The sequence below is a fragment of the Haemorhous mexicanus genome, chromosome 28 (genome assembly GCF_027477595.1).
Source record: "Haemorhous mexicanus isolate bHaeMex1 chromosome 28, bHaeMex1.pri, whole genome shotgun sequence".
NCBI lineage: Eukaryota > Metazoa > Chordata > Aves > Passeriformes > Fringillidae > Haemorhous > Haemorhous mexicanus.
Window position 1 is genome coordinate 3,324,912 of NC_082368.1, and position 25,947 is coordinate 3,350,858.

The following is a 25,947-nucleotide window of genomic DNA, read 5'->3' on the forward strand; positions in this document are numbered from 1 at the left end:
GCGCGCACGCGCCGCCGGGTCCCGGCCGCTCAAGCGCCGCCCGGGGCGGGGACACCGAAAATGGCGCGGGCGGCGCCGCCGGGACCGCGCCCCGCCTGCGTCACGTCCGGCGCGCGGCGATGGCGGAGCGCGCGCGGGTGGCGCGATGGAGGCAGCGCGGGCGGGCGGCGGCGGCGGTACCACCGGCGGCACCGCGCACGTCAGCTTCGTGTGCCAGCGCTGCTGCCAGCCGCTCAAGCTCGACACCTCCTTCAAGGTGCTCGACCGCCTCACCATCCAGGAGCTCACCGGTACCGAGCGCCGTGGGGTTGGGTGGGCGGCCGGGGCTCGGGCCTAGGCCTGGGCCCGGCTGACGCCGTCTCTCCCACAGCCCCGCTGGTGAGCGCCGCCCCGGCCAGGCCCGGGGACCTGCACGAAGAGGAGAGCGCCCTGACGGAGGTACGGCGGGGCCGGGCGCGGCGGGCCTCGGTAGCAGCAGCTCTCCCGGGCCTGCCGGTCACGATATTTCCTTGCCTCCAGGAAGCTTTCGTGGAGAACCGGCAGGATGGCGTGTCCAGGAGGTTTATCCCGCCTGCCAGGTACAGTCACAGTCCCGCCAGGCCCGGCCCAGCTGGCAGTCTGGCCTCTGCCCTTGAGCAGTGCCTCAGAAATGTCCCCTCACGGGGCTGGGTCACACTGAATAGCTCGTGTGATCACCCAGAGCTTCCCCTGCAGGATCCCCGTGGCCTCGGGCTCCTTTTCACACAGAACTGCACGGTTCTGGGGCCACTGTGGGTCAGCAGACCTGACAGAGCCCCCAAAACACGGGTTGCCCCAGCCTCCTGCTCTCCCTTTTCCCTGAAACAGCCCCAGATTCTGGTCTGGCGCTGGAGCTGCCTCCCCTCAGCACTTAGCACTCATGTCAGTAACATTCTTTCCAAGAATGATGTCAACAGAAAGTGCCAACAGTTTCACGCTGATCGGAGAGGCCTCGGATGGTGGCACCATGGAAAACCTCAGCAGGAGACTGAAGGCAAGTGGGTCACGAGCTGGCAAACTCAGATCCTTGGGAACAGAGCATCATTTTTTTCCTGATGCTCTGCAAAACTAAACTGCAAAGTTTCCCATAGCATTTGCCTTCAAGGTGCTTGGTTGGTGAGTAGTTGAGCAGAGATAGAATATTTTAATCAGTATTTGGCCTGCAAAGAGGATTTCTGCTAACTGAAGCTGCTGAAAAGCAGCAGGCAGCTGCCTGTGGTTTCACTTGCACTGATGTGAGCCCTTCCTCCAGGTCACTGGCGACCTCTTTGACATCATGTCTGGGCAGACAGACGTGGATCACCCACTGTGTGAGGAATGCACAGACACTCTGCTGGACCAGCTGGACACACAGCTCAACATCACAGAGAACGAGTGCCAGAACTACAAGTGAGTGATGCAGAGGTGACCGAGCTGCTGTGGCTTGAGGCACAATCAGTGTGGATGATTTATTAAAAAATATGGGTATTGATCTAGTACTGATATCCAACTGTGACGGACAAAAACTCTCTAACAGTTTAAAGTTAGAAAGTGTATGTTTATTGTGGGATAGCTCCCAAACACACACCACAATTTACAGGTGGTTACAGAGTCTTTTTATCTATACAAATACTGAATACCCAAAATACAAATGCATATTCATAACTTTGGTACTTCCCATGGTAATTAGTTCAAAAGCCATTAAGCATGTGTAGTTTGTTCCTCGAAATGGGTTGGTGGTCCCTTTCATGGGGAGGGGTCCCAAAATGAGGAAGTAAATGAAGTCCTCCTCGTTCTGACCTTTCTACCTTTTCTGTGCAAATCTGACAAATGAACCCTTGGTAGAACTCCCATTCCCTGTCTTCAGTTGGTTTCAGAACAGAGGAGGCCCACAATTGTCTTATGTTCCTAAAAGCTATTTCTCAGTTTCTGTATTCTTCATTATAAACCCAGCTAACCAAACACTGTGTTCACAAGCAATCAGTTATTAGTTAACTACTAACTCTTAACTTCATCAAGGCCTACCCATTTATTTCAATTAACTCCAATAAAGCTTATCTCTAACTAAAACCTTAGCTCCTCTAAAATCTCTAAATTCCTTAAAAATTTATGTCTCACATAGACCTCAGGATTGACAAGAGCTGCAGGGGCTGCCTCAGGGCTGGGGTCTGGCAGTGCAGGACTTCCCAACATACCTGTTCTGGCAATCCTGTTGTTCTCCTCTAGGAGATGCCTGGAGATACTGGAGCAGATGAACGAGGATGATAAAGAGAAGCTGCAGACAGAGCTGAAGGAACTGGCACTGGAGGAAGAGCGGCTGATTCAGGAGCTGGAGGATGTGGAGAAGAACCGCAAGATTGTGGCTGAGGACTTCGAGAAAGTCAGGGCAGAGGCTGAGCGGCTGGAGCAGGAGGAGGCTCAGTGAGTGGCAGGGCTTGGAGGCAAAAAATAAACAAGAAACATGTAAATGGTAGCATGAGAAACCTGTAAATGTGCCCAAATGCCAGTGGCTCGATCTGTACAGAAGGAAAGTGAGACCAAACTGTCCTGCAGAGCTGTCACTCTGAGGTAGAAGCCAGCACTCAGCACTTCTTGTCTTGTTTGTGCTCAAAGGTACCAGAAGGAATACTGTGAGTTCAAGAGGCAGCAGCTGGAGCTGGATGATGAGCTGAAAAGTGTGGACAACCAAATGCGCTATGCCCAGATGCAGTTGGATAAACTAAAGAAAACCAACGTGTTCAATGCCACCTTTCACATCTGGTAATGTGCACACTGGAATATCATATCCATTTTCTTGGAATTTGCAGTGTGAAGGTTTTTAAGTCACTGCATTTGACAGGAAAGGTGCAGGCCAGCTCACAGTTACCTCCCAGCAAAGCAGTGAATGCCGTGTCCCAGGCATGGCAGCTGAGTAAAGTGTGCCAGGCTGTGGGACTGGGAAATGGCTCCTTCCCCAGTCCCAGAAACACTTTGGGAACCCCTGTGTGCCAGCCAGCAGTGACACTGCCATTAGGGTTCACAGAGCAGGCAGCTTGGAGAGGCTGGCTAGGGGTCTTTTTGTGTGTTTTTATGACAAAAAGAGAACAAGTGTTTGGTGTTTACATACTCTGGTTAAGAATAGCCCCAAACCCTCCTTGTGCTTGGCTGGCACCGTGTGTGCTGTGCTGTTTGGACACAGCCCCTATTTGGTTATCAGGCCAGGAGCTTTTCCCAGCCTAGCACATTTATTTATAATTCTTCTTATCACAGGCACAGTGGGCAGTTTGGCACAATAAATAACTTCAGGCTTGGCCGCCTCCCCAGCGTTCCTGTGGAATGGAACGAGATCAACGCTGCCTGGGGGCAGACTGTGCTGCTGCTGCATGCCCTGGCCAACAAAATGGGCCTGAAGTTCCAGAGGTACCTGCAATACCACCCACAGGTCATTCATGGCCCAGAGGAAGACAGGCAGACTCAGGTGCCTGTGAATTCTGTCTCTTTTTTTCAGATACCGCCTTGTCCCCTATGGCAACCACTCCTATTTGGAGTCCCTCACGGACAAATCCAAGGTAAGGGATGCCATACAAACCATGGGACGTTGATCTTGAGTGCCTGAGCCCTGGTCACTCTGGGGCTGCAGGAAACAAAGCTTGGTCTCTGTGGATTTGGAGTCCAGGAAAGCTGGCTGCCCCAGCTCCTCCAGCGTGGTGACATCTCACATCCTGTATGAAGTCACTGGTGCTGCCAGCCAGCAGTAGAACTGTTGAATGACACACCTGGCCAGAGACAGAGGCATGCTTTGGGGTGATTGGCAGGTAGATGGCAGGATCTGGGGTTGGTGGAAGTCAGGAGCATATGCCTGCACATGGTAGGCGCTTGCACAAAACCAAGTCACACTTGCCCTATGCCACAAGCCATTTCTCAGCATGCCATGACAAATTTAAGCCTCACATGAGGTTAAAAAGCTGCAGTGACCATATCAAAAACAAGTGTTTGGTGTTCCTGATACAAATCTCTTTTCCAGGAGCTTCCCCTGTACTGCTCTGGAGGCTTGAGGTTCTTCTGGGACAATAAGTTTGATCACGCCATGGTGGCATTCCTGGACTGTGTGCAGCAGTTCAAAGAGGAAGTGGAGAAAGGTGAAACTCGGTTTTGTTTGCCTTACAGGTGAGTGTTGCCACAAAACTGTCAAATTCAGCCCTGTATGCTCCCCGTAGCACTGCTTGCTGTTTCAGCCCCGATTTTTCAGAAATCATCTGCAATTCTTAATGATGCATTTGATGGTTTCATTGAAACTTAAAGCCAGCCCCTTGGGTGGAGTCCTGAGGCTTGCTCAGATCCCTTCAAAAACAGATATTGTCAGATTTAAAATCTAGTGCTTGGTGTCATACTGAGATCAAATGTTTGCAGTAGGAATACACTAATTAAAACTTGTATGTGATACAGGATGGACGTGGAGAAAGGAAAGATCGAAGACACAGGTGGCAGTGGTGGCTCTTACTCAATTAAAACACAATTTAACTCTGAAGAGCAGTGGACAAAAGCACTAAAATTCATGTTAACTAACCTGAAATGGGGCCTGGCCTGGGTCTCATCCCAATTCTATAACAAGTAAGTGTGATCAGAACTTGGCCTGGCAGCCATGGAGTGTCTGCATTGTGTTGGAGAAAGGCAAATTAAGATGTCTCTTAATATTAACCTGTACAAAATGTTTACAATACCAAAAATCCACAAGACACTTTATTTAAAATGCCATTATTACAAGTAGTTTGTAGAAAAGCAATATGCAAAGTTGTATCATCGAGTTGAATAGAATAAAACCCAGCTATTAAATGGATTCTAAACTGTTATTTTTGGGGTTTATGGCCATTCACATAAATCACTTTTCAAATGAGCATCAGTTTGATGCTGCTCTGTTAGAGCTAATGCAGGGTTGGAAAAGCAGGACATGACAAACACAGGGAATAATGTGGGAAAACTGCCAGAACTCTGCCTGGTCATTAAAGAATTTAAAATAAAGTATTTTCTAAGTCATATCAGCACTTCTTTGTGCTGCTGCACTTATCAAGGTTTGATACCATTACAGCACTGTAATCCCTCCTGCAGGCTGTTCCTGCACAGGGCTGTGCTGAGGAAACAATGAAATTATTCCAGGTGTTTCCAGCCAGCACAAACCCCTGGCACTGGCAGGGACAGCCAGCCTGGGCACTGCTGTGGTGACAGTCACAGTGCTGGCACAGAGGGGACAATCCCAGGCAGCTGGGACAGGGGGGTCTCTTTATAAAAGCAGCAGGAGGAGACAGAGCAGCCCCATTTGTGAGAGCTGGTCCCACCAGGCATGGCAGCACCTTTCAAACACAACCACTGTGAGGGATCTCTGATTAAAGGGAGCTTAGATTCAAAACTTAAAAGATGTGGCTGTTACAATAAAGCTTTGAGGGCATTTCTAAACACTGGGGTGCTGTTGGGCCTCCTTTCAGAGCATGACTGAGATGCCCAGCAGGACGAGCTTTGCTAATTAACACGTGACAGAATTCAGGTAACCCTGAGCTGTGCTGGGCAGTGTCACAGAGGAGGGACAGTTGTCAGCAGTGTGACAGCTCCTGCTGCTGGGTCAGTGACTGGAAGGACAGGATGATTCTATTTCTGAGGAGGAATTCTGTCCTGAGGAGATTTGGTGCCACGGTGCTGCTTGGGTGTGGTGCAGCCAACGATGCGCCTCACCACGGCGTAGGAGAACTCCAGGATGCTCTGGGGAGTAATGCCAGTGATGCAGTTTAAATGCTCCACAGCCTGGAAAAAAGAAAAGATCACCTAAATCTGTGAGTTTACAGATTGGCAAGAGTAACTACTCTACCTGCCAGTGAAACATTGCCTGTGGGGTTTTGTTCTGTGAAGCACTAAAGGTGAAGACACTTGTAGGAATGTGCCCCCTGTTGAAGGAGTGACTAAATTATTCTTTGTCTGCTTAAAAAGGCAAAAAGCCCAGAAGTTTCTCTCCCAATTTGGTACAAAACACACCTCATAGGACCTTTGGGACTTCACCTCAGACCTGGGGCTGTCCAACTGGACAGAGGCCAAGAGGTCCAGCCTAGGTAATTCACTAGAAAAGGAAGAGAACAAAGGGAATAATTGCATTTGTGGGGTGTTTTAGCAGGGGCAAGAACCTCTTACCCCTAACTCAGTTTTTCTCTGTAAGAGCTTTGTTATTTTGCCTTTTATTAAACTTTTTTTATTTCCAACACTACCTCAAAAGCCATCCTACTAATTTTATACCATTCAAAGTAGCTAAGCTATCTCAAGTGTAATGAGTTTCTCTAAGAGCTCATAAGACCTAACTCAAAAAGCAACACATCAGACACTCAGCAGTGCCAGCACACAGCTCTGACAGAAACTCACATGCTTTGTGCTAAAAGACAGAGGTGTCCCTCCCAGTGCAGCCCCACTTGCTGTGCTGGAACCACCACAGATGAACCACCTGGGCACTGTGTTCCCGTGGAGCCAACGCCTTCAGCAGTGACTGTACCTGCTCCCAGTGCCCGGGGCTCAGGATGAACACACCTGTACTGATGACTCCAACAGCCAGGAGCATGAAATCTTCCTTCACTGTTAAAAACTTGGCTCTGCAGGAGGAAAAGTGTCTTCAGGTGTAAAAGTTGCTTCACAGTTCAAAAGCACCTGCTGCTGCAGCTGCCAGTGCCCAGGACATGCTGGTTTATTCAGGCCACTGGAACTGACACTGCAAGGCTGGATTTTAACCAAATGAAACACTTTCCTTGCCCTTGAAGCAGCTGTGGAAAAGCATGTTGCTTTGAACTGCTGTATTTAGAAAAAATGATGAATGCCCCCCCCCCCAAATTATTTTTTTAAATGGCATAATGAGAAATACCCCAAAATGGCATAAATAGCATCACATGCTGCTATTTATTAGCTTTTTCAAGGGCTTTCATTTCAAAAGGTTAAGTCATTGCCAGGTCTTACATCTGCAGTTTGCTTGGTGTGGAGTTTTCGATGGCGATCTTCAGCAGAGTGTCATAGATGGTCTCTCTGGTCAGGTAGCAGAGGTCCAGCAGCTGCACACACATCTGGTGTAAGGGTTTGGCAGGAAGCAAGCAGCCATTGTATCCTGGCAGAGATCACACCATCAGTGCCACATTTTGGGTCACTACACTGAGTCTTAGGTACCATAAGGGAGAGGGAATTCTGAGGACGACTGCCCTGTCTCTGAATGCCACAGGATCCCTCAGCCTCAATGTAATTTCACTCTGAAATCAGGCTGTCAGAACTGGGCTGTGGCAGTACCAGTTGTGGGTTTCCCTGGGTGTGGGTTGAAGGCACTTGAGACAGTAATTCGTGTTCAGACTCAGGTGTTTATTATTTCTTATCAGTAAAACAGTCTCACTGCTGTGAGTTTGGCAGCTTTTCATTAGAAGGCACAAAATGGCCAACAATCTCTTGTTCCAAGGGCTTTTAAGACTAAACTATCCAATTAAGAACTGACACCTAGATTGTTTTCCCTTTTAACCCAATAACTGATCACAAAGAGCTGCAATGGGGACTTTTCTGCCCAATTACAAAATGCCACCCAAACCCATGAAGAAGGAAGAAGAAGCATGAAGAAGAAACCCAGGACAAACCCTGTGCCCTCCATCTTGCTTCCATCCACAACCCACTAAAATCCCAAAACCTCAATTTCTCACCCAGTGACACACCCACACTGCTCTCTATAATTCATTTCACACTTTTGTGGGTTCCAGTCTCTCTTGAACTCTGGGAAACTTTCTCCTTGAATGAGGCTCTAAGTCAGGACACCCCTGGGGGTCAGGGCACCCCAGAGCAGACAGAGAAATATTCCCTGTGCCCTGGGTTTCCACACTGGGCCAAGAAAATGGTGAGTGACCGTAGAAAATTTGGCCTGGCATCACATTTGGGAGTTTTAAACTCTTAATATTTTACTGATTGACTCATGGCTGGCTGTCCAACAACATTCTACAAAGGACAAAGTTCTCATCTAAAAAGTGAAGCTCTGGACAATCTGAACAGTTCCACAAGCAAAAATCTGTAATATGAGACATTTCAGACCAGCAACAGCTCTGTGACCCTACTGAAAAACCTCCTTCCCCTTCTCCCTGACTGATACTCTCACCTAGAACCTCCAGGAGCAATTCCACGTAGGCCAAGGGGGTTGACACATTGATGTGGAAGTGCAGAGTGTTTAAAACAGCGAGCTCTGACTCCAGCAGTTCCTGTTTAGTGTAGGAGTATTTTAAGGATTGCAGAAATCTTAAAGCTGTGTCACTGGTCACTCTCTGAAGAGGAAAAATAAGAGACAAAACGTCTTCCAGGCAGTAAGTGCTCTGTCACCTGTCTGCTCCTGCTGAGCAGCAGTCCTTAGAGCTGGCATGGGCAATCCAGCTATGACCTGTCCCACAGGTTTCAGCTCAACAAACCATCCCCAGGCAGGTGTGGACACACCACAGGGCTGAGATTTTCCTGCACTTCCCCCCACCCCAGAACTGGGAACACTTCCCAGCAAATTGTTACTGGGTGAGCAGCAATGCACCTACCCTAAAGGGAATGTGGTGTCCTTGGCATCTCTTTATCACTACTGTCTTCCAAAAAGGAAATCTATTTTTAAGAGAGATTAATACACTGCAGATTTAACCACAGTGCTAAAGCAAGGACAGGCTGAGCTGGCTTACACTGTAGTGCAGAGAGAGTTTGCTGGCAAGCTGAACACAGGACACGAGTCTGAGGACAAAGGTGTTGGTGATCTGATCCCTGACAGAGCTCCAGCTGCTCCTCTGGCCTTGTGTGCTCCCTTTAGTGCTCCCTCTGTCATCACACATCTGCTCTACCTGCTTGATCAGGAACCTACAAAAGCCACAACTGCTCAGAGAACGGTTCTGGTTGCTCAGAAAAAGGAACAAAGGCAATTCCACCTATATGTATATATAATATATACATATATACATATATATACACACACACATATATATATACATATCTATATCTATTTTATATATATACACACATATAGATATATATCTATATACAGATAATATCTATATGTATATATAGATATATATATCTATATATACATACACATGTATGTATATATATTTATATATTTATGTATATAGATCTATACATACATCATATATATCTATACATACATGTATATATAATATATATTATGTATCTGTTTTTATATATACACATATATATAGATCTATATACATATATATGTATAGATATCTATATATACATATACATGAATATATACACACACATATAAAAATATATTTACATACATGTATATGTGATATATATTATGTCTATATACCCATACATAATAGCTATACATACATCCATATATATCTATATATACATATAAATGTATGTGTATATACATTTATATATGTATATAGATATATATGTACATAATATATATATATCTATACATACGTGTATACATATTGTATAGATATAGATATTATGTGTATATACATAATATAAATCTATACATACATGTATGTATAATATATATTATGTATGTATGTATATATTTTTAATATATATACACATATAGATATATATCTATATGTATATATAGATATATCTAGAAATACATACATGTATATATACACATATATATAGAAATATATATACATACATGTATATTATGGTGTATGTATATATATACAAACATAATATATATATATGTATGTGTGTATATTTATATATTTATGTATATAGATGTATACATACATATCTATACATACATGTATACATATAGATATGTATATATACCTAATATATATATCTACACATTCATGTATATATTATATATATTGTGTATGTGTGTATATAATGTGTGCATATATACATGTACACAAAATATATTATATATACATGTATGTATAGATATATATTATGTATGTATGTATGTATATGTGTGTGTGTATATATATGTATAGGAGTATATGTAGAAGTAATAATTCAGATTAAATGAAAGAGGACACAAAGCTCATTAATCCTGTGTGGTTTTGGGACAGAGTGGGACAGGGCTGACCAATAAAACCCCACCAGGGGACGGGAAATGTGCTGAGTGTTTGGGACTCTCATTACCGTTCAAGTAACTCCACTGCCTGGTACCGTGTGGACTGGTCCAAGTGCCATTTTTCAGACAAAAGGAATATAAATTCTGCAAAAAGCACAGCAGGCACTCATTGCAGGCCCCGAAGCTCGGTGTACAGCTGTCAGCTGCCCCGGGAGCTGCTGCGGCTGACCCTCACCCACGATCCGCGTCTCTTTGAAGCACCCCGCCTGCTCTGGCAGCTCGCTCAGGTACTGCTCGTTCTCCGTGGCCAAGTGGATCAGGGTGTCCTCGATAATTTCAGGAGCAACCCCACTGAACAGGGGGCCTGAGTCACGGCCCCGGCCTTCCAGGGGCACCTGAGACCCCATGGAGCGGGGCAGGGCCGAGGCCGTAACGGCAGTGATTGCACCGGCCCTACGGGGAGAGGCGGGGACGGGGCTCCGCCGCCTCCCCCCGGCCGCTCGGAGGCGGCCCCGGCCCGGTTCAGGCCCCGGCCCGGTTCAGGCCCCGGCCCGGTTCAGGCCCCGGCCCGGTTCAGGCCCCGGCCCGGTTCAGGCCCCGGCCCGGTTCAGGCCCCGGGCGTTTCCCATCATGTGACCCCCACCCGCCAATCAGCAGCAGTGTTGCCGTGATTGGCACCGCCCACTCGACGTCGCGCGCCCCCGGGCTCTCCGATTGGCCAGCGCGCTGCCGCCGGATGTGGCGTCACGTTCCCGCGGGAAGACGGCGGGGGAAGATGGCGGCGCCGGAGGAGCCGGGTGAGGCGGCGTTCGCGCGGCGCATCGACCCGGCCCGGGAGCCGGGGCTCAGCCCCGAGCAGCGCCGCCTCATGGCGCAGGTGGAGTACGCCCAGCGCCAGCGCGCCCTGCAGCGCCGGCTCCGCAGCCGCAACGTGCTGCTGGCCCTCGGCATCGGCGCGGTGACATTTGGCATCTGTATCCTGCGGGGCCGCGGAATGGTGGGGCCGGGGGGCTCCGAGGCCGCGCACGCTGCTTTTCCTTAACTCCCCCCGCAGACGGTTACACCTTCTACTCGGTGTCGCAGGAGCGGTTCCTGGATGAGCTGGAGCAGGAGGCGGAGGCGGCGCGGGCTCGGGCCCGGGCCCGGGCCGAGGGCGCCGCAAGCTGAGTGTGGAGCGCCCGGCCCGTGACTGAGCTGCCGCCCGCGCCAGGCAGGACGGGCCTCGAGGCAGACGCGCCTGAGGGGTTCGGGCCTGCCCCGTGCTCTGCTTTGGCCAGGAGAAGGCCCCGGGGGCTTCCCTCAGGCCGGGCAGAGCCCGCCCCGGGGCCGTGCCCACGGGAGGGACAGGGGCGCCCGGGAGCCAACACTCCCCACAATAAATCCTCTCACTGGAGACCGCCTCAGAGCCCGTTGTCATGGATCTCTTGGGCTGAGCCCACCTGAGCGGGGATTTTCTGCTTTTTGCTCTTTATCCTCACACAGTGAGGCAAGCAGCCACGCGTCTTGCCCGACAGACACACGCAGAGGCAGTTTGTATTCAATGCATGTTTATGAAAACGCTTTTCCAACGCCAGTTCATAACAAACTGCTCCCGGATCCTGCAGGGCCGCCGGGAGATGAAGGCGGCCGCGGGGCGGGCAGGGTCGGCGCGGGGCTGGGACAAGCCGGGGGATCCTCAGGGCGGCTCAGCTCCTTCCAGCCACCAAGCACGGAGACACCTCGCTCGTGTCCTCCAGCAGAGGGGCCGGGGACAGCGGGCAGACCCCTGGGGACAGGCCTGCACCGGGCCCGCGGCTCCCCTGCTGCAGGCACAGCCGAGGGGAGCGCGGGCTCTGCAGGGCTAGCTCTGCCCGCCCGCGGCAGCAGGCACTTGGATGAGGTAGTTCATGGAGTCATTCTTGGCCAGCCAGCTACTGGGGAGAGAAGCAGCCGTGAACCGAGTGCCACAGGAACGCCATGGCAGCGCCGTGGGACCCGCCCTTGTCCCTTACCATGCGCCCGAGGTCGTCGGCGAAGGTCACGCCCTTGTTGAGCCGCTGCTCCTGCGAGCCCGTGCTGCTGCCGCTCAGCGAGTTACGGCGCATGATGCCTGCGGGGACAGCTCCGAGTGAGGGCACGGGGCTGTGCCGCTAACCCGGAGCCCGGCCCTGCAGCCCTCACCCTGCCCGGGGGGGAACGGAGAACGGGAACGGGACCGGCACCTGCGGGCGGCGCCAGCTCCAGGCGCTGCAGGCTGTTGCGGCGGGAGGGGTTGAAGCTGCCCTTGGAGAGGCGGCGCTGGCGGCCCGAGAGCATGGCAGCGGGCGAGACGATGCCCAGCGGCGGCTGCTTCCCCATGCGCAGGTACAGCTCCTCGATCTCCTTCTTCTGCGCGCTCTGCAGCAGCTGCACCTCCGCCAGGTGCCTGGGGAGAGGACAGGGGCTGGCAGCGGGGTCTCGGGGAAGGGACAGCGAGCTCCCCCCCGGGCTGGCTGGGAACACGTGTGGCCTGCCAGGTGCAGCCCACCCCCGGCTCACTTCTGGCGCAGGTTCTGCAGCTCCTCCCAGATCTCCTCGTCCTCGCTCTCGGTGTCATCGCTGCTCACGTAGGACAAGCTGCGGGAGTAGCTCAGCCACACCTGGCTCAGCATGGCCGGCGGCACATTTTCTGTGCTCTCTTCCCCTGGGCCCTCCCCGGCGTCGCTCCCCGCTGGCGCAGCAGGGGCAGAGCCCCCCTCGGCCGACACCTCCTCAGCCTTGGGTGCCTCCGGTGCCACGTCCGAGTCACTGCTGGAGCTGTGGCTCGTGTCAGGCACCGCGGGAGGCGGGGAGGCGCTCGCTGCCGGCTCCGTGCCGGGCTGCTCTCCGTCGCTGCTGCCCAGCCCCGCGGAGCTCACAGCCAGGTCCTTGGCTGGCACCACCTGGAACCGGCCCAGCACCTGGGGCTTGGCTTCTGCTGGGGACAGGGGCAGCTGGTGGGCACAGGGGCTGGCCGGGGCATTGCTGTGCCCTGGCACAGCCTCAGCCCTGCCTCTCCTTACCTTCATTGATTGGCGAGAGCTGCGCCTTGGGCACGCTGGGGGCTGGTGCCTCCGAGATGATCAGAGAGTGGCTGGGCTTGGGGGCACTGGGTAGCACCTGTGGGCACCTGAGCTCCATCAGCAGCCCCACCCCAGGTCCCACTACATCTCCTGTCCTCCCCTGTGGGCACCTGAGCTCCATCAGCAGCCCCACCCCAGGTCCCACCATATCTCCTGTCCTCCCCTCTGTGCCCTGGGATCTGCCACCCGCTCAGCCCTCCCTGCATCCCACTGGCTTCACAAGCCATGAGGCTCCATCCCACCCCAGTGCAGCATCTGCAGTAAGTACTCAGCCCTGCTGGCACTGAGCTCCACGTGGAGCAGCCCTGGACAGCCCTTGTACACCCACACTCACCCTGATGCCCTCTGCACTCCCAGGTGTGGACGTGCTCAGCAGCTGCAGAGGGCTCCCCACAGCCTCGCTGCCTGGGGGGCACGTTGGGGCTGGTGCCAAGGGAAGGGAGGATATGGGCACCCCAGCAGTGGGGACATCAGCTCCCACTGACTCTGGGGTCCCACTGCCAGGTGGGACTGGCTTGTCTGTGCTGGTGGGGTCAGGGTAGACAAAGCGTGGGGCACCCAGGGCAAAACTCTGTGGCCGTGGCAGCAGGGGTGGGTAGAGGTGCCCACCTGAGCTGGCAATGGAGGAGACAGTGTGGGCCACGGTCATCACTGCCAGGGAGAAGACATTGGCCAGGGACAAGAGAGGGGCACTGGGGGACAAGGGTGTGCTGGTCACAGGGGGGCTCAGGGGACTGCTGGGCTCACAGGGAACAGGGGGTGTGGGGACAGGCTGGGGGGACAGGAGGGCTTGGGGCAGGGCTGGGGGGACAGGCCCCCCTGGGGTCCCCTGGGGAGTCAGCGTTGGTGTCAGTGCTGGTGACGATGTGAGCCAGGAGGGAGTCATGGAGACCAGGGGCCAGGTCTGTGCTGGGCCTGCAGGGAGAGAAGAATCAGGAGCAGCCCCCAGGGCCACCTCCTGGCCCTGCCCAGGGGAGCAGCTGGCAGCCCAGGGCAATGAACATGCCCACCCTGCCAGCACTGGTACCTGTGGGGGACCCCAGTGGCACCGGGGCTGCCAGAGGCTCCACAGGACTGCCCAGGTTGGTCTCTGATGGGGAGCGGCTCAGCAACGGCAGGACAGGGGACTGGACAGAGAGGCTGGGACTGGTGCAGCTCAGGTCTGTGGCACAGGGGTGACAGCCAGCCTCAGGACATGTCCTTTGAGACCCTCAGGGCTTGGCTGAGGCCATCACCTGCCCTGCATGGGGCTGGGGAGACAGGGAGGGCCTGCAGAGGGGCACAGACGTACCACTGAGTGAGGATGAGGAGGAGATGGAGCGCGAGAGCCCCTGCAGCTGCAGGTCCACCTGTGAGAAGGGTGAGCTGAGCCCAGCACTGGGGCAGAGGCCCCAGCCAGGCTGTGCCAAGCCCCCGCTGGCTCCCACCCTGGCCCCACCACCTGTGGAGACAGAAGCTGGAGTCTCTTCTGTGCTGGTGAGCACCTTGACTTGTCACAGGAGGACCCTGCACCCCAGCCCCCACCCTGGACTCCCTGGGGCCAGGCAGCATCCCAAGCCATGCTCAGCAGCAGCAGCAGCAGCAGCTTCCCCAGCGCTGGCAGGGCCAGGCTGGCACTCACGGGGCTGCCCAGAGCACTGTCAGCCTCGGGGCCCTTGGGCAGCTCGGTGCCAGCGCGGCCGTCCTTGCGGAGCAGGGTCTCCACGCGGTGGATGATGTCCCGGATCCGGCTGATGAAACTCTCCCGCTCCGACTTGAGGATGAACTCATTGTGGACCTGAGGGTGGAGGGGTCGATCAGCACCCAGCCCAGCCAGGCAGACCCCACCTTCACCCTCCCCCTGCTCTCACCATGGCAGCTGCAATTTCCTCTGGGTTGTCCCCATCCAGGTCGAACTTGAAGGTCACCATCTTGTTGTTGTAGGTCTGCAGCTGGCACTCCACCACTCGGTCGTTCTTGTCGGAGATCTGTGGGTGGCAGGGCTGGCTCAGCCCAGGAGAACCCGCCTGGCCCCTGCCTGGCCCTGCCTGGCCCCGGTGGCACTCACGTTGGTGATGCGCAGCCTGGAGCGGGCTCGGCGCCGCAGCAGCTTCCCCGAGGCTCTCTTGGGCGGCAGCTTGGTGCTCTGCTCGCTGGCTGACAGCCCCTCGTAGCCATCACTCATGCCCGATGCCACATCCGAGGTGTAGCTGCAGGAAGCCCCAGCTCCAGAGCATCAGCATGGCCATTCCCAAGCAGCACCCTCCCTGCCCAGCCCCCCAGCCTCACCTGTCCACCGAGGAGGAGAAGCCACTGGCAGGGGGCAAATGCTCCGTGGGCAGCTGCACAGCGATGCTCTGCAGGGAGAGGAGGGGGTGAGCTGGGGTGGGCTGGTGCCACAGCTGCCCTGAGCCCCCCTGACCCCGTGGGGCCGTGCTCACCGTGGGGAAGCAGCGCACAGGCCGGCTGGGGGGTGGGCTGGTGGGGTCCACAGCCACAAAGCTGCGATGGGCCAGGTCTGGCGAGTCCAGGAAGCCAGAGGAGCTCAGGTAGCCGTCGGTCTCACAGTCGGCTGTGGAGGAGAGCTGGCATGAAGCAAAGGCAGTCCCTTCCCTGGCTGGGCAGCTGGGGAAGGGCTGTGGGGCTGGGAGAAGCTGATGGACCCCCCCACCCCTCCCAGCCCAGCTCCCCTGCTGCCCACCCGGCTGTTGCCCCCTCGGTGCCTACGCACAGGTGGCTGAAGAGTAGCTGGTGTGCCGGTAGGTGAAGTGCTGGTGCTGGTCAGCTTCGGGCTCCTCAGGCTCCAGGGGGAAGGTGCTGCTGAAGGCAGAGTCCCCAGAGCCAGGGGTGGCCAGGGCAGGTGTGGGGCCACCAGGTGGCAGCGGGGATTTGAGCTCCTCCAGGAGGCGCAGGACACCTGGCGGCTGCTCTGGCTCTGCGGGGGATGGAGCACCCTGGGCACGCTTCAGCTTCTCCCTCTTGCGCTTGATGGCCACCACACGGTCCCGCACAGCCTTGGCCACCAGCTTGTAGTCGGCCTCACAGACAAAGCCCAGGACCACCTGTACAGGAAGGAGATTGTCACTTGTGTAGGGACCCCACAGCGCCCAGGGCTCCCCCATCTCTGTACCCACCATCTCCTGAGCCACCTCCTCTGCCACATCCTTGTAGAGCTCAAAGAGGAACTCGATGGCATTGTTGTCCTTATATTTGCCATGCAGCTTCTTCGTGTCGTCCATGCGCAGCCAGAGCTTCAGCCCAGACTTGACTCCATCATCCTCTTCAGCCAGCTCCACGTGCACCCCTGTGTCCTCCTGGAAGAAGGAATGCTCCAGCAGGTCCTGGATGGTGTATCTGCAGAGGGCACAGCTCAGCGTGGGCTCGGGGCCAGGGGGGACCCTGCCACCCAGGCCCTGCTCTGCCCCCACCTCTCGTTCTTGTCCATGCGGATGCAGCCCTCGATGATCTCCTTCAGCTCGGGCACCTTCACCTTGTAGAAGCTGCTGGGCTTCAGGCCCTGGGGGGAATGACAGTGAGCGCCTCCTGTGCCAACCCAGGGCCCAGGGGGCAACCAGCCCAGGGCCACACGAGCTCTGCAGTGGCCCCTGTGGCCAGGCCATGTGTGCCTGCAAGTGGCCAGGATGCCCCAGGGCTCTGAGTTTCCACCCCAACTGGCAGGAGCTGGCCAGGACCGGTCAGGCCAGCTGCAGTGCCCCAGGCCAGGGTGACTGAGCAGACTGCTCCCGTTCCACCCCATTAACACACTGGTGCAGAGCCAGGGATGTGGGATCTGGCCAAGCCATGCCCCACCACCACCACTCACAGCTCCATGGCCTGGCAGAACAACCCCCCACTATCTTTAGCCACTCACACAACCCACACCGTGACACATTTTGTCAGCAGCAAGGATTGACAGCTCCAGCGGGGAGCTGGGAGCCAGTAGGGCTGTGAGGGGGTCCTGCTGAGCACAGGGGGGTGCCCTGGCCACAAAAGACTCAAGGCAGAGGAGGCTTCTGTGGCCCCAGCACAGCCCTGCTGTCCCCCAGCACAGTGGCACACACATGGCTGGGGCCACCCTGGACTGTGGTGTCCCCCCCAGCATGGGCAGCTGACCATGCCCCTGCCTCCTGTGGGATCAGGCAGCAGCATCAGCCCCAGCTGGGGCCGGGTCTCACCGAGGTGACCTTGCGGTAGATCTGGGCGGCGTTCTGGCACTCGGAGTAGGGGTACTCCGAGGTGGCCATCTCCAGCATGCACATCCCAAAGGCGTAGACATCCACTGCCTCGTCGTACTTCTCCTCGTACATCTCGGGGGCCATGAACTCGGGGGTGCCTGGGGGCAGCAGGGGAGCTCAGCACCCCCGGGATGCCCATCCCCTGCAGCCCCCGCAGCCCCCAGGAGCCCAGCCCCACCTATCACACTCTTGGCAAAGGAGGCTCGCTTGAGCGTGGCCAGGCCCAGGTCCCCAATCTTGACGGAGCCCGTGGGGCCTGTGATGAAGATGTTGTCACACTTGAGGTCACGGTGGATGATGGGGGGCGAGCGAGTGTGCAGGAAATGCAGACCCTTGAGGATCTGCCGGCTCCAGCGCTGCAGCACCTTCAGCTTCATCTCCTTAAAGCGCTTCAAATACCTGCCAGGGACCAACAGGGCTTCAAATACCTGCCAGGGACCAACAGGGCTTCAAATACCTGCCAGGGACCAACAGGGCTCAGACCTGTGGGGCTCAGACTCGTGGCTCAGCCTTGGCTCCAGCCCACCCTCCTCCCATTGCCACCCGGACTCAGATGACCCCACAACAAAGAGCAGGGACCCCGTTCCCTCCCCTGCACGCCCCAATCACGTTTTCAGGGTGCCAGACGTCATGAGTTCTGTGACCAGCACGATGCAGATCTGCCCTTTGATGGTTGACTTCCAGGAGTCGTAGAAGCGGACGATGTTGGGGTGCTGCAGCCCCTTCAGCATCTCCACCTCCTCGCTGAACCGCTGCCGCTCCGTCTTGGACAGCTTCCGTGTCTGTGGGAGCCAGTGGGGGTGTGAGGAGGGCACACGGGGGGTCCTGCCGAGCACAGGGGGGTGGCCTGGCCACAAAAGACCCTCATGTCCCCATACAAGGCAGAGGAGGCTTCTGTGGCCCCAGCACAGCCCTGCTGTCCCCCAGCACAGTGGCACACACATGGCTGAGGCCACCCTGGACTGTAGTCCCCCCACCAGCCCACCACTCTGGGGGGGTGCACGACAGACAGGGCACCAAGGAACCTGTGTGAGGAACCTGGGGCCATCCCCACTCGCCTCACTCAGCCCCCAGGTGGAGCCCAGCACGCTGCCTCAGGACAGGGAACGCCAGCCTGCAGCTGGAGGGGACACTGGGGGGCTCTGCAGAAGCTGCTGCCATCCTGCCCTGTGCAGACACCATGGCCATGGCTCTTCTGCCCCCAGCGGGGCACCAGCAGCACTGGGCTCTGTGCAGCCGGGTGCTGGGCCAGCCTCAATGAGGCCTTTGTTGGGGAAAGCAGGCGGGGGAGGCTCCAGCCCAGGTTTTTCCATGTTCCTCCTGCTCGAGTTAATTAAAGTGGAAACACAAGCCGAGGGTGCTGACTGCAGCTGGGGCAGGGGCCAGCGGAGGGGACAGCCCCTCATGTTGAAGGGACACAGCCCCGGGGTGCAGGGAGAGGGAAGCTGGCTGGGCAGAGCTGGTGGTGGCAGCTCCAGCCCCGAGGGAGCTCAGCCCTGGGCAGGAGCAGGAGCAGCGACAACCCTACCACAGCCTGGGGTCCTGCAGAGCTCAGCTGCTGCACAGCCTGGGGGCCTCCAAGCTGGGACCCCTGCCCAGCCCACGCTCAGAGGCCAAGGAAACTGGAGCTGCCACCACCAGAGCTGCCAGAGCTGTCTCGCCCCCCTGGCCAGTGGCCACCATCCATCAATCCCGTCGGCTTTCGTAACATTCTCATTGCATCACGGGCGGCCCCATGGCTTGGCTGGAGCTGCTCCATAATCCCCCCACATTTAATACACGCTCAGGGACAGGCTCAGCCCAGAGGAGAACCTGAGCCTGCTGCAGCAGAATGAATGGGACCTTTCATAGGGAAGGAGGAAAACAGCACCCGAACCCCTGCAGGGCCAGCAGCACACACCGGCTTCCCTGCCCAGTGCCACGGCCACCACCACCCCTCTGGCCCTCTCCTACCCACTGAGAGGTGTCCAGAGGTGTCACTGCACCCCACAAACCTGCAAGGGCATGAGGAAGCTGGCATGGGCTGTGAAGTGGGGAGTCACGGGTGGCCACGGCTCTCCCAGCTCAGCCAGAGTGGACCCCAACTGTGCCAGCACAGCCCTCACTGTGCCATGCCCAGTTCCAGCACAAGGCCACCTCTCCCAGAGTGCCTGGATTAAGGTCTGGGGGAAGCAAGGCTGTGCCCCCAGCCTGTGCCAGGGCTGCTGGGCTCACTTGGCATCATTCCTTCCACATGACCCAAGTGGCAGCAGCTTCCAGCCCTGTACTGATACTCTCCCTGCTGAGTGTGGGCATCGAAGCCCAGCCTGGGCTGGAGGAACACCAGGAGGGGCAGGGCAGACAGGGCTGCCAGCACAGACATGGCACACAGCATGGGCACACCGTGTCCTCTCCTTACAGACCCACACAGGGCGGAGGAGGCGCTGGGGGTGGTGGCATGGGGACCACGAGGAGCTGGGTGGCAATGGTCCAGCCCCTCCTGTGAGCCAGGAGCTGGCTGCTGAGGAGCCCAGCACAGCCAGCACCAGGAGCTGAGGCCAGTTGCAGGAGAAGGGAGGGGGGGGATGGCTGTTGTCCCTGCAGCAGGAGGCTGTCCCCAGGTTGGCAGTGCTCAGTGCTCTCTGCAGCACTCACAGGGCTCTCCCACCCCTGGCTCTGCACTGGCACTTGCACTCTGGAGGGGCATTCAGCGCAACACCATGGTGGGGCACAGAGCCAGTGCTGGAAGGTGCCCAGCACTCTCCCTCCAGCCGTGTCCACAGCCACAAGGACTCCCAAGCCCCCCAGAGGAGCCAGCTCTCTGTCAGCAGTGGGTGCCAGCGCCTCACTGCCCTCCCTGTGGGTCTGCCCTGCCAAGCAGGAGCTGCTGTGGGCTCACAGCCATGTGAGCACACACACACAAGGTGCCCTGCAGCCCCCGGGCTGCTGGCTGAGGTTACCTGGGTGCCAGAGGCAGGGCAGGCACAGCAGTACCTGCTGCCCAGAATGCTCTGGCCCACTTGGGGAACCCCAAGGGGTTCCAGAGGAAAATCTCACAGTCAGGTATTTACAGCCAGACCCCACTCTGGGCCTCTGGTTTCCTCCCTGCTTCCTCTTTCCCCACCACCCGCAGCACCTAGGACAGAAATAGTGCCAGGCTAAAGCTGGAAAGCACAAACAGTGGGGCTGTGGACAGACAGACGCTGCCTTCAGGACAGGGGACAGGGATGGGCAGGTCCCCTGAGGGGTCTCAGGCAGAGAGAAGACAGGCAAAACCAACCTCTGCTTCAGCAGGCTCTGAGGAGGGAAGGTCAGGGCAAGGACAGTCGGGAGAGCTGGGGTTTGGGACTGGGATCCATCAAAGCAGCTGAACCAGGTTCTCTGGTGCAGAACAGGTCAGGCCTGAGGTTAAGTATTCATTTGGAATTGAAAGGCAATAGAAGGAGAACTGTGAAGTGCACAGGACAAAGCTATTTTTAAAATGGCAGAACCACAACCATTTTTATTTGTGGTTCCAAATCCCGTATTTGTGTCACAGTGTCCAATTCTTTGCATGATTGCTGAAAAAAACAAACTCCTAAATGTCTGTGTCTGTGCTCTCAGCCCCCCGTGGGACACAGATTTGGGTACAAGAGACACTGGATAAAGAGCAGTCAGTGGAATGGAGCCAGGCACTGGGTGGGGAGGGGAGAGGGCAGGGGCAGGGACCTGGCTGCACTCCTGTCACCCCCAGAGGGGTCAGGTCCTCCCAGCACCATGGCATGCTCACAGGAGGGTCCCTGGCAGGGGACCCTCTCCACAACCACCCCCAGGGGACAAGTGAGCAGTTCTGCCACTCCTGCCTGGCTGGCTCTCAGGGCCAGCATGTTCCTGCTGGACTGGGACACGGGAGCATTTTGCTGCCCAGCTCCCTGTTCCCCTCCACCTGAGTGGTTCAGGCTCATCCCCTCCCAGCCCCTCCAAGACACCAGCAGGGCCTGCAGGCAGGGAGGAGCAGGGACAAGACCTGCTGCCAGCCCTGCAGGCCCCAGGGTAGGCAGAGGGACACAGCTGTGACGTGGGGCTGAGACCCACGGGGAGGGACAGAAGCCAGCTGAGAGGGAAGTGCTGGGGACAGCTGACTCATCCAGGGAAGGAAGGTCCTGGGCTCGCCAAGGAGAGCCCGTTCCAGTCAGTGGTTGCCACCTGATGGGACTCAAGAGAGCTCAGGGACATCTGGATGGAGCTGTGGGGCTTTGTGAGGGCATGAGATCTGAGCTGGCTCTGACTGAACTCAACAACTGAAACAACTGCCATCCCATGGGGGTGAGGGGCAAATCTTCACTTTCCTCACTAAGAGGCCATAGTCAGCCCTCTAGAAACCCACCAGTCTCTCAGGATCTCTTCTTGCTCTGCTGAGCTGCAGCCACCCCAAGGACCCAGCCCAGGCAGCTACCTGCAAGTGCACTGAGCTTTTAGGAACAAGACAACAAACTCGCAAGACACGTTTTTCTGTGTCAACAAGGACTTGGACCTTCCCACCACAGCAGCCATCCCAGGGTCAGGAGCCTGAGGGAGACTTTGGACCTCACCAAAAGGTGCTCCAAGGAGAAAAGGCACAGATCTCCCTGGGCACCTCCACGGACAAGATCAGGCCCACCAAAAAGCACTTGAGGGGGCAAAGGCATTGTGGAGGCAAAGCTATCACCACTGCTCTCAGCATCCTGCTGTCAGGCTGCAGGACAGCCAGGGAGATGGAGGAGTGGGGCAGCAGAGAGGGGATGGGGATGCTCCTCATTGACCTGGAAGCACAGGTCCAGCTGCTTCCAGCACAGAGCCCCTGGCAGCACCACGGAAGCCACTTACAGGTGACACAACTTCAGCCAAGGTCAAGCAGGCAGGGAGCAGCAAGGTCGTGTTGTACCCTGCTCCCAGCTGACAGCCAGCCCCAGCTCGCTGCAGGCAGTGCCCCAGGGCACACCAAGGGCTGTGGGAGCAAACTTTGGGAGGCAGATCCAACACAAGCATAGGCAGGCACGCAGAGAGGGCACTGCTGCCCTCGCTGTGCTCCTGGAGGGAAAGCTGCGAGCTGCTGAGCATCAGAAACACAGTGGGATGCTCAGCCCCAGATCCACCTGTAAAGTGCCAGAGCAGGGGCTGGCATCAAGAACGTGGGCACCCTGGCATGCTCCACAGTGCAGGCAGCAAGAAAGCAAATGGAAAACAGCACGTGATGAGCAGGAGGGCCGGGAGCGGCGGCACTAAGCAGGACTCTGGGTCCGGGCCAACAGACCCACGAGGCACCGAGGTACTGGCAGTGATGGGCACAGTGCAGGGCAGCGAGGGGAGCCCGCACCCTGCCCTGCCCCGCTGCTGTGGCACCACAGTGACCGGCAGAAGCGGAGACTCGAGGGTTCCTGCCCTCGCCGGTACGGGCTCCAGCCCGGGGAGCTGCCCCGCGAGTCCCACACAGCAACCAGGCAGGGTCAGGGCTGGGGAGGGCTGCACACAGCAGGGAAACAGGATGGAAGAGGGTCCCGGTACCTCTCTGGAGCCCCTTGGCCCGGGGCGGGGGTCTGTGGGCGCGGGCAGGGGCGGAGGCGCTGGCAGGGGCCGTACCTGCAGCTCGCACCAGGCCACCTCCACGGTGGTCTCCGTGTCCAGCCCCTTGTAGACGGTCTTGAAGGAGCCGCGGCCGATCTCGATGTCGAACTTGAGGAACCGGCCGTCGGGGGAGGTGGCGACCGCCCGCGTCTCGACCTCTTCGCTCTCCGTCTCCTCGGGCTCCCGGAGCCCGGCAGCGGCCGGCGGCGGCGGCGGGGACCCCCCGCGCTCTCCGTCCGGCGCCGGGTACCCCAGCAGCTCCAGCTCGGCCGAGCTCCGCCGGTTGAAGCGGGAGGAAGCACGTCGGGAATCGCGCCCCGAGGGCCGCCGGCTGCGGTTACGGTGCGGGGCCCGGCCGGTGAGCCCCGGCTCCGGCTCCGGCTGCGGAGCGGAGCCGCCGTCCGCCCGCTCCGCCTCGGGATGGGACATGGCTCCGGTAGCGGCGGGCTCGGCCGCCAGCATCGGCTCCAGCCCGCTGGGAGCGGCCGCTCCCGCGCAGCTTCGCACCCGTGGCCTCCGCCAGCCCGCAACCGGGAGCGACCGCCGAGACCCGGTCCGGGCACCGGCCCCGGCACCGCCACCGCCCCGCCCGGCCCGGCGGCACCGCCCCCGCCCCGCCCGGGTCCGCCCCCGCGCGACCGCCGCCCCCCGGCCGCGCTGCGCCACCGGGCAGGGGCACCGCACCGGGCAGGGGCACTGCAACGACATTGCACCGACACCGCACCGGGCAGGGGCACCACACCGGGCAGGGGCACCGCAACGACATCGCACCGACACCGCACCGGGCAGGGGCACCACACCGGCCCTGCACCGACACCGCCCCGGGCAGGGGCACCGCACCGGGCAGGGGCACCGCAACGACATCGCACCGACACCGCCCCGGGCAGCGGCCCCGGTGCAGCTGCAGGCACGGGCTACGAGCAGGGGCGAGCGCCCCGGCACCGCTCCCGGTCACCCCGGGGTGCCGGTGTGTCCCCTCCCAGCCGGGGGACACCGCCCGGCGCCCACCCGGATCCAGGGGCTCCTTGCTGTCCCCTTCCCTGTCGCCGCCCCCGTGGGGCTCCGGGGCTGCTGTGACTAACGCAGCCGGAGCAGGAACGTCCCTGGTTTAAACATCTCCTCGGAGTTTCTGCCTCTGGTCCCGAAGCAGCGTGTCCTGGAGCAGCCGAGTCCCGCTGCCGGGACGCGAGTTCCCCCTCACGCTGCCCCAGGGAATCCCGCTCGGGGTCACTACAGTCCGAAATCCCGAAATTAGGGTCACGCAAATAGGAAGAGTCGAAGGTGTGTGTCAGCCCCGCGGGAGCCAGCAGCCGGACAAGAGCGTGTTGTCTCTCCAGGCTGAAGGAGAAGGTTGTTCTGCCGGTGAGGCTGTTTACACAAAACACAAAGCAATTGAGGCCACCGCTGATTTCTTTACCCTGAGGTCAGATTGTTTCTACTCAACGATACCGGAAACATTAAGGAGTGGATCGACAAGGGAAGGCAGTCATGGTCTCCTAAACGCCAAGCTGGCACCCGCAGGGTGATGCCGGGTGACTGGAGCTGCTGACCTCGGCTGCGGCCACGTCCCGCACGGCTGCTCCCCACAAATCCCCGCTGGTAAGAGGGAGAGACAAGTATTTATTGCAATGTTCCTGGCCGACCTGTGTCTCTGCTGATCTCTGCTCTGCTACCTCCAGCCGACCCACCTCTTCCTGCCCGAGGAGCCAGGAACCTCCTTCCCAACCCAGAGTTTGAGCGATGCCTCCCTGTCCAGAGCGGCTCGAGCAGAACTGGTTGGCGAGCAGGGAGCAGCAACCACATCCCCACTCAGCCCTGCATCCCTTGGAGCATATGAGGGGCTTGGTCCCAGCTGAACAAGCAGCACTGGCCCCTGCTGGGGCACCGGGTGCCCGTGGCCACTGAGCCAAAAGGCCAGGACTGACAGGCCACAGGCACAGTGCTTGCACTGGCCCTGCCATGGGTCACTCTTGGGTTGCAGGATGCAACATGGTTTGACTCAGCTCTGTTAAACAACACTCTTTGTTCAGGTGAGCCTTGCCCAGAACTTTCTCAGCATGGCCAGAAAGGGGGGCATGGTGCCCAAACCCTCTAGGCTGACTCTGTGGCTGCCCCCACATAAGGGTCCCTGCCAGGGGTCCCATGCACTGCCCAAGCCCAGGAACACAACCCAGGCTGGCAGGGAGCCCCAGCTCTCCAACAAGAGACACAGAGCCACGTAGGGATCTCAGCTTGGTCCCTGGCAGGCTCATGTCTCCTTATCAAGGGTTTCCATCGTGAAACAAGATGCCTTGGAAGATCCCAGAGGAACAGGGGAGTATTCCAGTCCAGTGAGGCCCCTGCAGACAGGAGAGGAAATTGGGGGTGAAGTTTGCTCCAACTGCTGCCCTCCCACACCTCCTCTGTGAGTGGTCTGAGAAATTCCCTAAATGATCCCTCCAAATGCCACTCCACAGCAGAACTTGGTAGGGAGGTGGCAGCTTGGGCAGGGGAACAGGTCCTCCTCTCCTGACCTGGCCAGGAACACCAATCTGCAGCCAGCTTGGCTTGAAACCAGAAGGCTCATGTTCCATAATCAGGAGCCCACTGCAGGTCCCCAGCCTTATCAGGGTGACATTTCTGGGCTGCAGGTGCCAGTGCCAGGCTTCACTTTGAGGAACCGCCACAATCAGGGAACATAACCCATTTCTCGCCTGCACTTGGCTGCCAGAAAGAGTACAGGGGAATTAGATCATGAATCAAAGCCCTGCTCGGCTCCAGGCTCCACCAAGCCCTGCCAGGAATTGTCTGTCCGATCCCAGAGCTTGGGGCAGGACCACAGAGGGGCCAGGATGGGTCTGGATGAAGGGGATGCACAGCTGGGAATGCACAGCACAGGGTGCCTGTCCCAGCAGGGCTCCAGGGACACCCAGGGCTTGTTCCACTGTTGGCTTCACCACCCCATTCCCATGGGACCTTCTGTGTCTCTCACCCTAACTCCCATGAGTTCAGGGAGGTAGAGATGGCACCCAAACCTCAGCTGTGGCTGTAACCCTGGGCAGATCACTGCAGA

General features: G+C 57.4%; 4 protein-coding genes across 10 annotated transcripts; 2 read left to right on the forward strand and 2 right to left on the reverse strand.

Moving 5' to 3' along the window:
* Window positions 1-107: 107 nt before the first annotated feature.
* BECN1 (beclin 1) lies at window positions 108-4,813 on the forward strand. 2 transcript variants are annotated; one of them, XM_059869009.1, is made up of 11 exons: window positions 108-290; window positions 371-438; window positions 520-578; window positions 922-1,012; window positions 1,271-1,407; window positions 2,224-2,418; window positions 2,611-2,757; window positions 3,247-3,396; window positions 3,485-3,545; window positions 4,001-4,143; window positions 4,423-4,813. In XM_059869009.1, exons 1-11 carry the CDS (start codon window positions 146-148, stop codon window positions 4,589-4,591), a joined length of 1,365 nt encoding a protein of 454 aa, XP_059724992.1. In that variant the 5' UTR covers window positions 108-145; the 3' UTR covers window positions 4,592-4,813. The 2 variants fall into 2 exon arrangements, with proteins under 2 accessions (XP_059724992.1, XP_059724991.1); XM_059869008.1 differs by having other exon boundaries at window positions 371-578.
* On the reverse strand, window positions 4,688-10,661 carry CNTD1 (cyclin N-terminal domain containing 1). 4 transcript variants are annotated; one of them, XM_059869033.1, is made up of 7 exons: window positions 10,275-10,661; window positions 10,108-10,183; window positions 8,679-8,850; window positions 8,123-8,222; window positions 6,958-7,102; window positions 6,503-6,599; window positions 4,688-5,769 (listed from the first exon to the last, which is right to left on the reverse strand). In XM_059869033.1, exons 1-7 carry the CDS (start codon window positions 10,444-10,446, stop codon window positions 5,617-5,619), a joined length of 915 nt encoding a protein of 304 aa, XP_059725016.1. In that variant the 5' UTR covers window positions 10,447-10,661; the 3' UTR covers window positions 4,688-5,616. The 4 variants fall into 4 exon arrangements, with proteins under 4 accessions (XP_059725016.1, XP_059725014.1, XP_059725013.1 ...); XM_059869031.1 differs by having other exon boundaries at window positions 6,538-6,599; window positions 8,123-8,285; XM_059869030.1 differs by having other exon boundaries at window positions 8,123-8,285.
* A 99-nt stretch (window positions 10,662-10,760) lies between these two features.
* On the forward strand, window positions 10,761-11,444 carry LOC132339022 (cytochrome c oxidase assembly factor 3 homolog, mitochondrial). Its single transcript, XM_059869068.1, has 2 exons — window positions 10,761-11,013; window positions 11,094-11,444. The coding sequence occupies exons 1-2, from the start codon at window positions 10,776-10,778 to the stop codon at window positions 11,204-11,206; spliced, it is 351 nt and encodes a 116-aa protein (XP_059725051.1). The 5' UTR covers window positions 10,761-10,775; the 3' UTR covers window positions 11,207-11,444.
* A 125-nt stretch (window positions 11,445-11,569) lies between these two features.
* Window positions 11,570-23,453, reverse strand: WNK4 (WNK lysine deficient protein kinase 4). 3 transcript variants are annotated; one of them, XM_059868989.1, is made up of 20 exons: window positions 22,911-23,453; window positions 17,943-18,115; window positions 17,512-17,732; window positions 17,274-17,431; window positions 16,527-16,615; window positions 16,233-16,452; window positions 15,830-16,160; window positions 15,540-15,670; window positions 15,388-15,455; window positions 15,167-15,308; window positions 14,970-15,086; window positions 14,741-14,896; window positions 14,411-14,468; window positions 14,147-14,281; window positions 13,454-14,034; window positions 13,060-13,156; window positions 12,557-12,971; window positions 12,241-12,443; window positions 12,031-12,128; window positions 11,570-11,949 (listed from the first exon to the last, which is right to left on the reverse strand). In XM_059868989.1, exons 1-20 carry the CDS (start codon window positions 23,355-23,357, stop codon window positions 11,932-11,934), a joined length of 3,858 nt encoding a protein of 1,285 aa, XP_059724972.1. In that variant the 5' UTR covers window positions 23,358-23,453; the 3' UTR covers window positions 11,570-11,931. The 3 variants fall into 3 exon arrangements, with proteins under 3 accessions (XP_059724972.1, XP_059724973.1, XP_059724974.1); XM_059868990.1 differs by having other exon boundaries at window positions 11,570-11,952; window positions 22,911-23,452; XM_059868991.1 differs by lacking the exons at window positions 11,570-11,949; window positions 12,031-12,128; window positions 12,241-12,443 and having other exon boundaries at window positions 12,677-12,939.
* Window positions 23,454-25,947: the final 2,494 nt, after the last annotated feature.

Excerpts from the sequence above, each read along its gene's own strand:
- WNK4 (XM_059868989.1), bottom strand. The coding sequence starts at position 23,357 with ATGCTGGCGGCCGAGCCCGCCGCTACCGGAGCCATGTCCCATCCCGAG. Across the intron at positions 14,897-14,969 it reads AGGAAATTGCAGCTGCCATG|GTCCACAATGAGTTCATCCT; the intron begins GTGAGAGCAGGG and ends CTCCACCCTCAG. Across the intron at positions 13,157-13,453 it reads GGAGTGCAGAGGGCATCAGG|GTGCTACCCAGTGCCCCCAA; the intron begins GTGAGTGTGGGT and ends AGGTGCCCACAG.
- BECN1 (XM_059869008.1), top strand. The coding sequence starts at position 146 with ATGGAGGCAGCGCGGGCGGGCGGCGGCGGCGGTACCACCGGCGGCACC. Across the intron at positions 2,419-2,610 it reads CTGGAGCAGGAGGAGGCTCA|GTACCAGAAGGAATACTGTG; the intron begins GTGAGTGGCAGG and ends TTGTGCTCAAAG. Across the intron at positions 4,144-4,422 it reads CGGTTTTGTTTGCCTTACAG|GATGGACGTGGAGAAAGGAA; the intron begins GTGAGTGTTGCC and ends TATGTGATACAG.
- CNTD1 (XM_059869030.1), bottom strand. The coding sequence starts at position 10,446 with ATGGGGTCTCAGGTGCCCCTGGAAGGCCGGGGCCGTGACTCAGGCCCC. Across the intron at positions 10,184-10,274 it reads CAAAGAGACGCGGATCGTGG|AATTTATATTCCTTTTGTCT; the intron begins GTGAGGGTCAGC and ends TGCTTTTTGCAG. Across the intron at positions 7,103-8,122 it reads ATTGCTCCTGGAGGTTCTAG|GATACAATGGCTGCTTGCTT; the intron begins GTGAGAGTATCA and ends GATCTCTGCCAG.
- LOC132339022 (XM_059869068.1), top strand. The coding sequence starts at position 10,776 with ATGTGGCGTCACGTTCCCGCGGGAAGACGGCGGGGGAAGATGGCGGCG. Across the intron at positions 11,014-11,093 it reads CGCGGTGACATTTGGCATCT|ACGGTTACACCTTCTACTCG; the intron begins GTATCCTGCGGG and ends CTCCCCCCGCAG.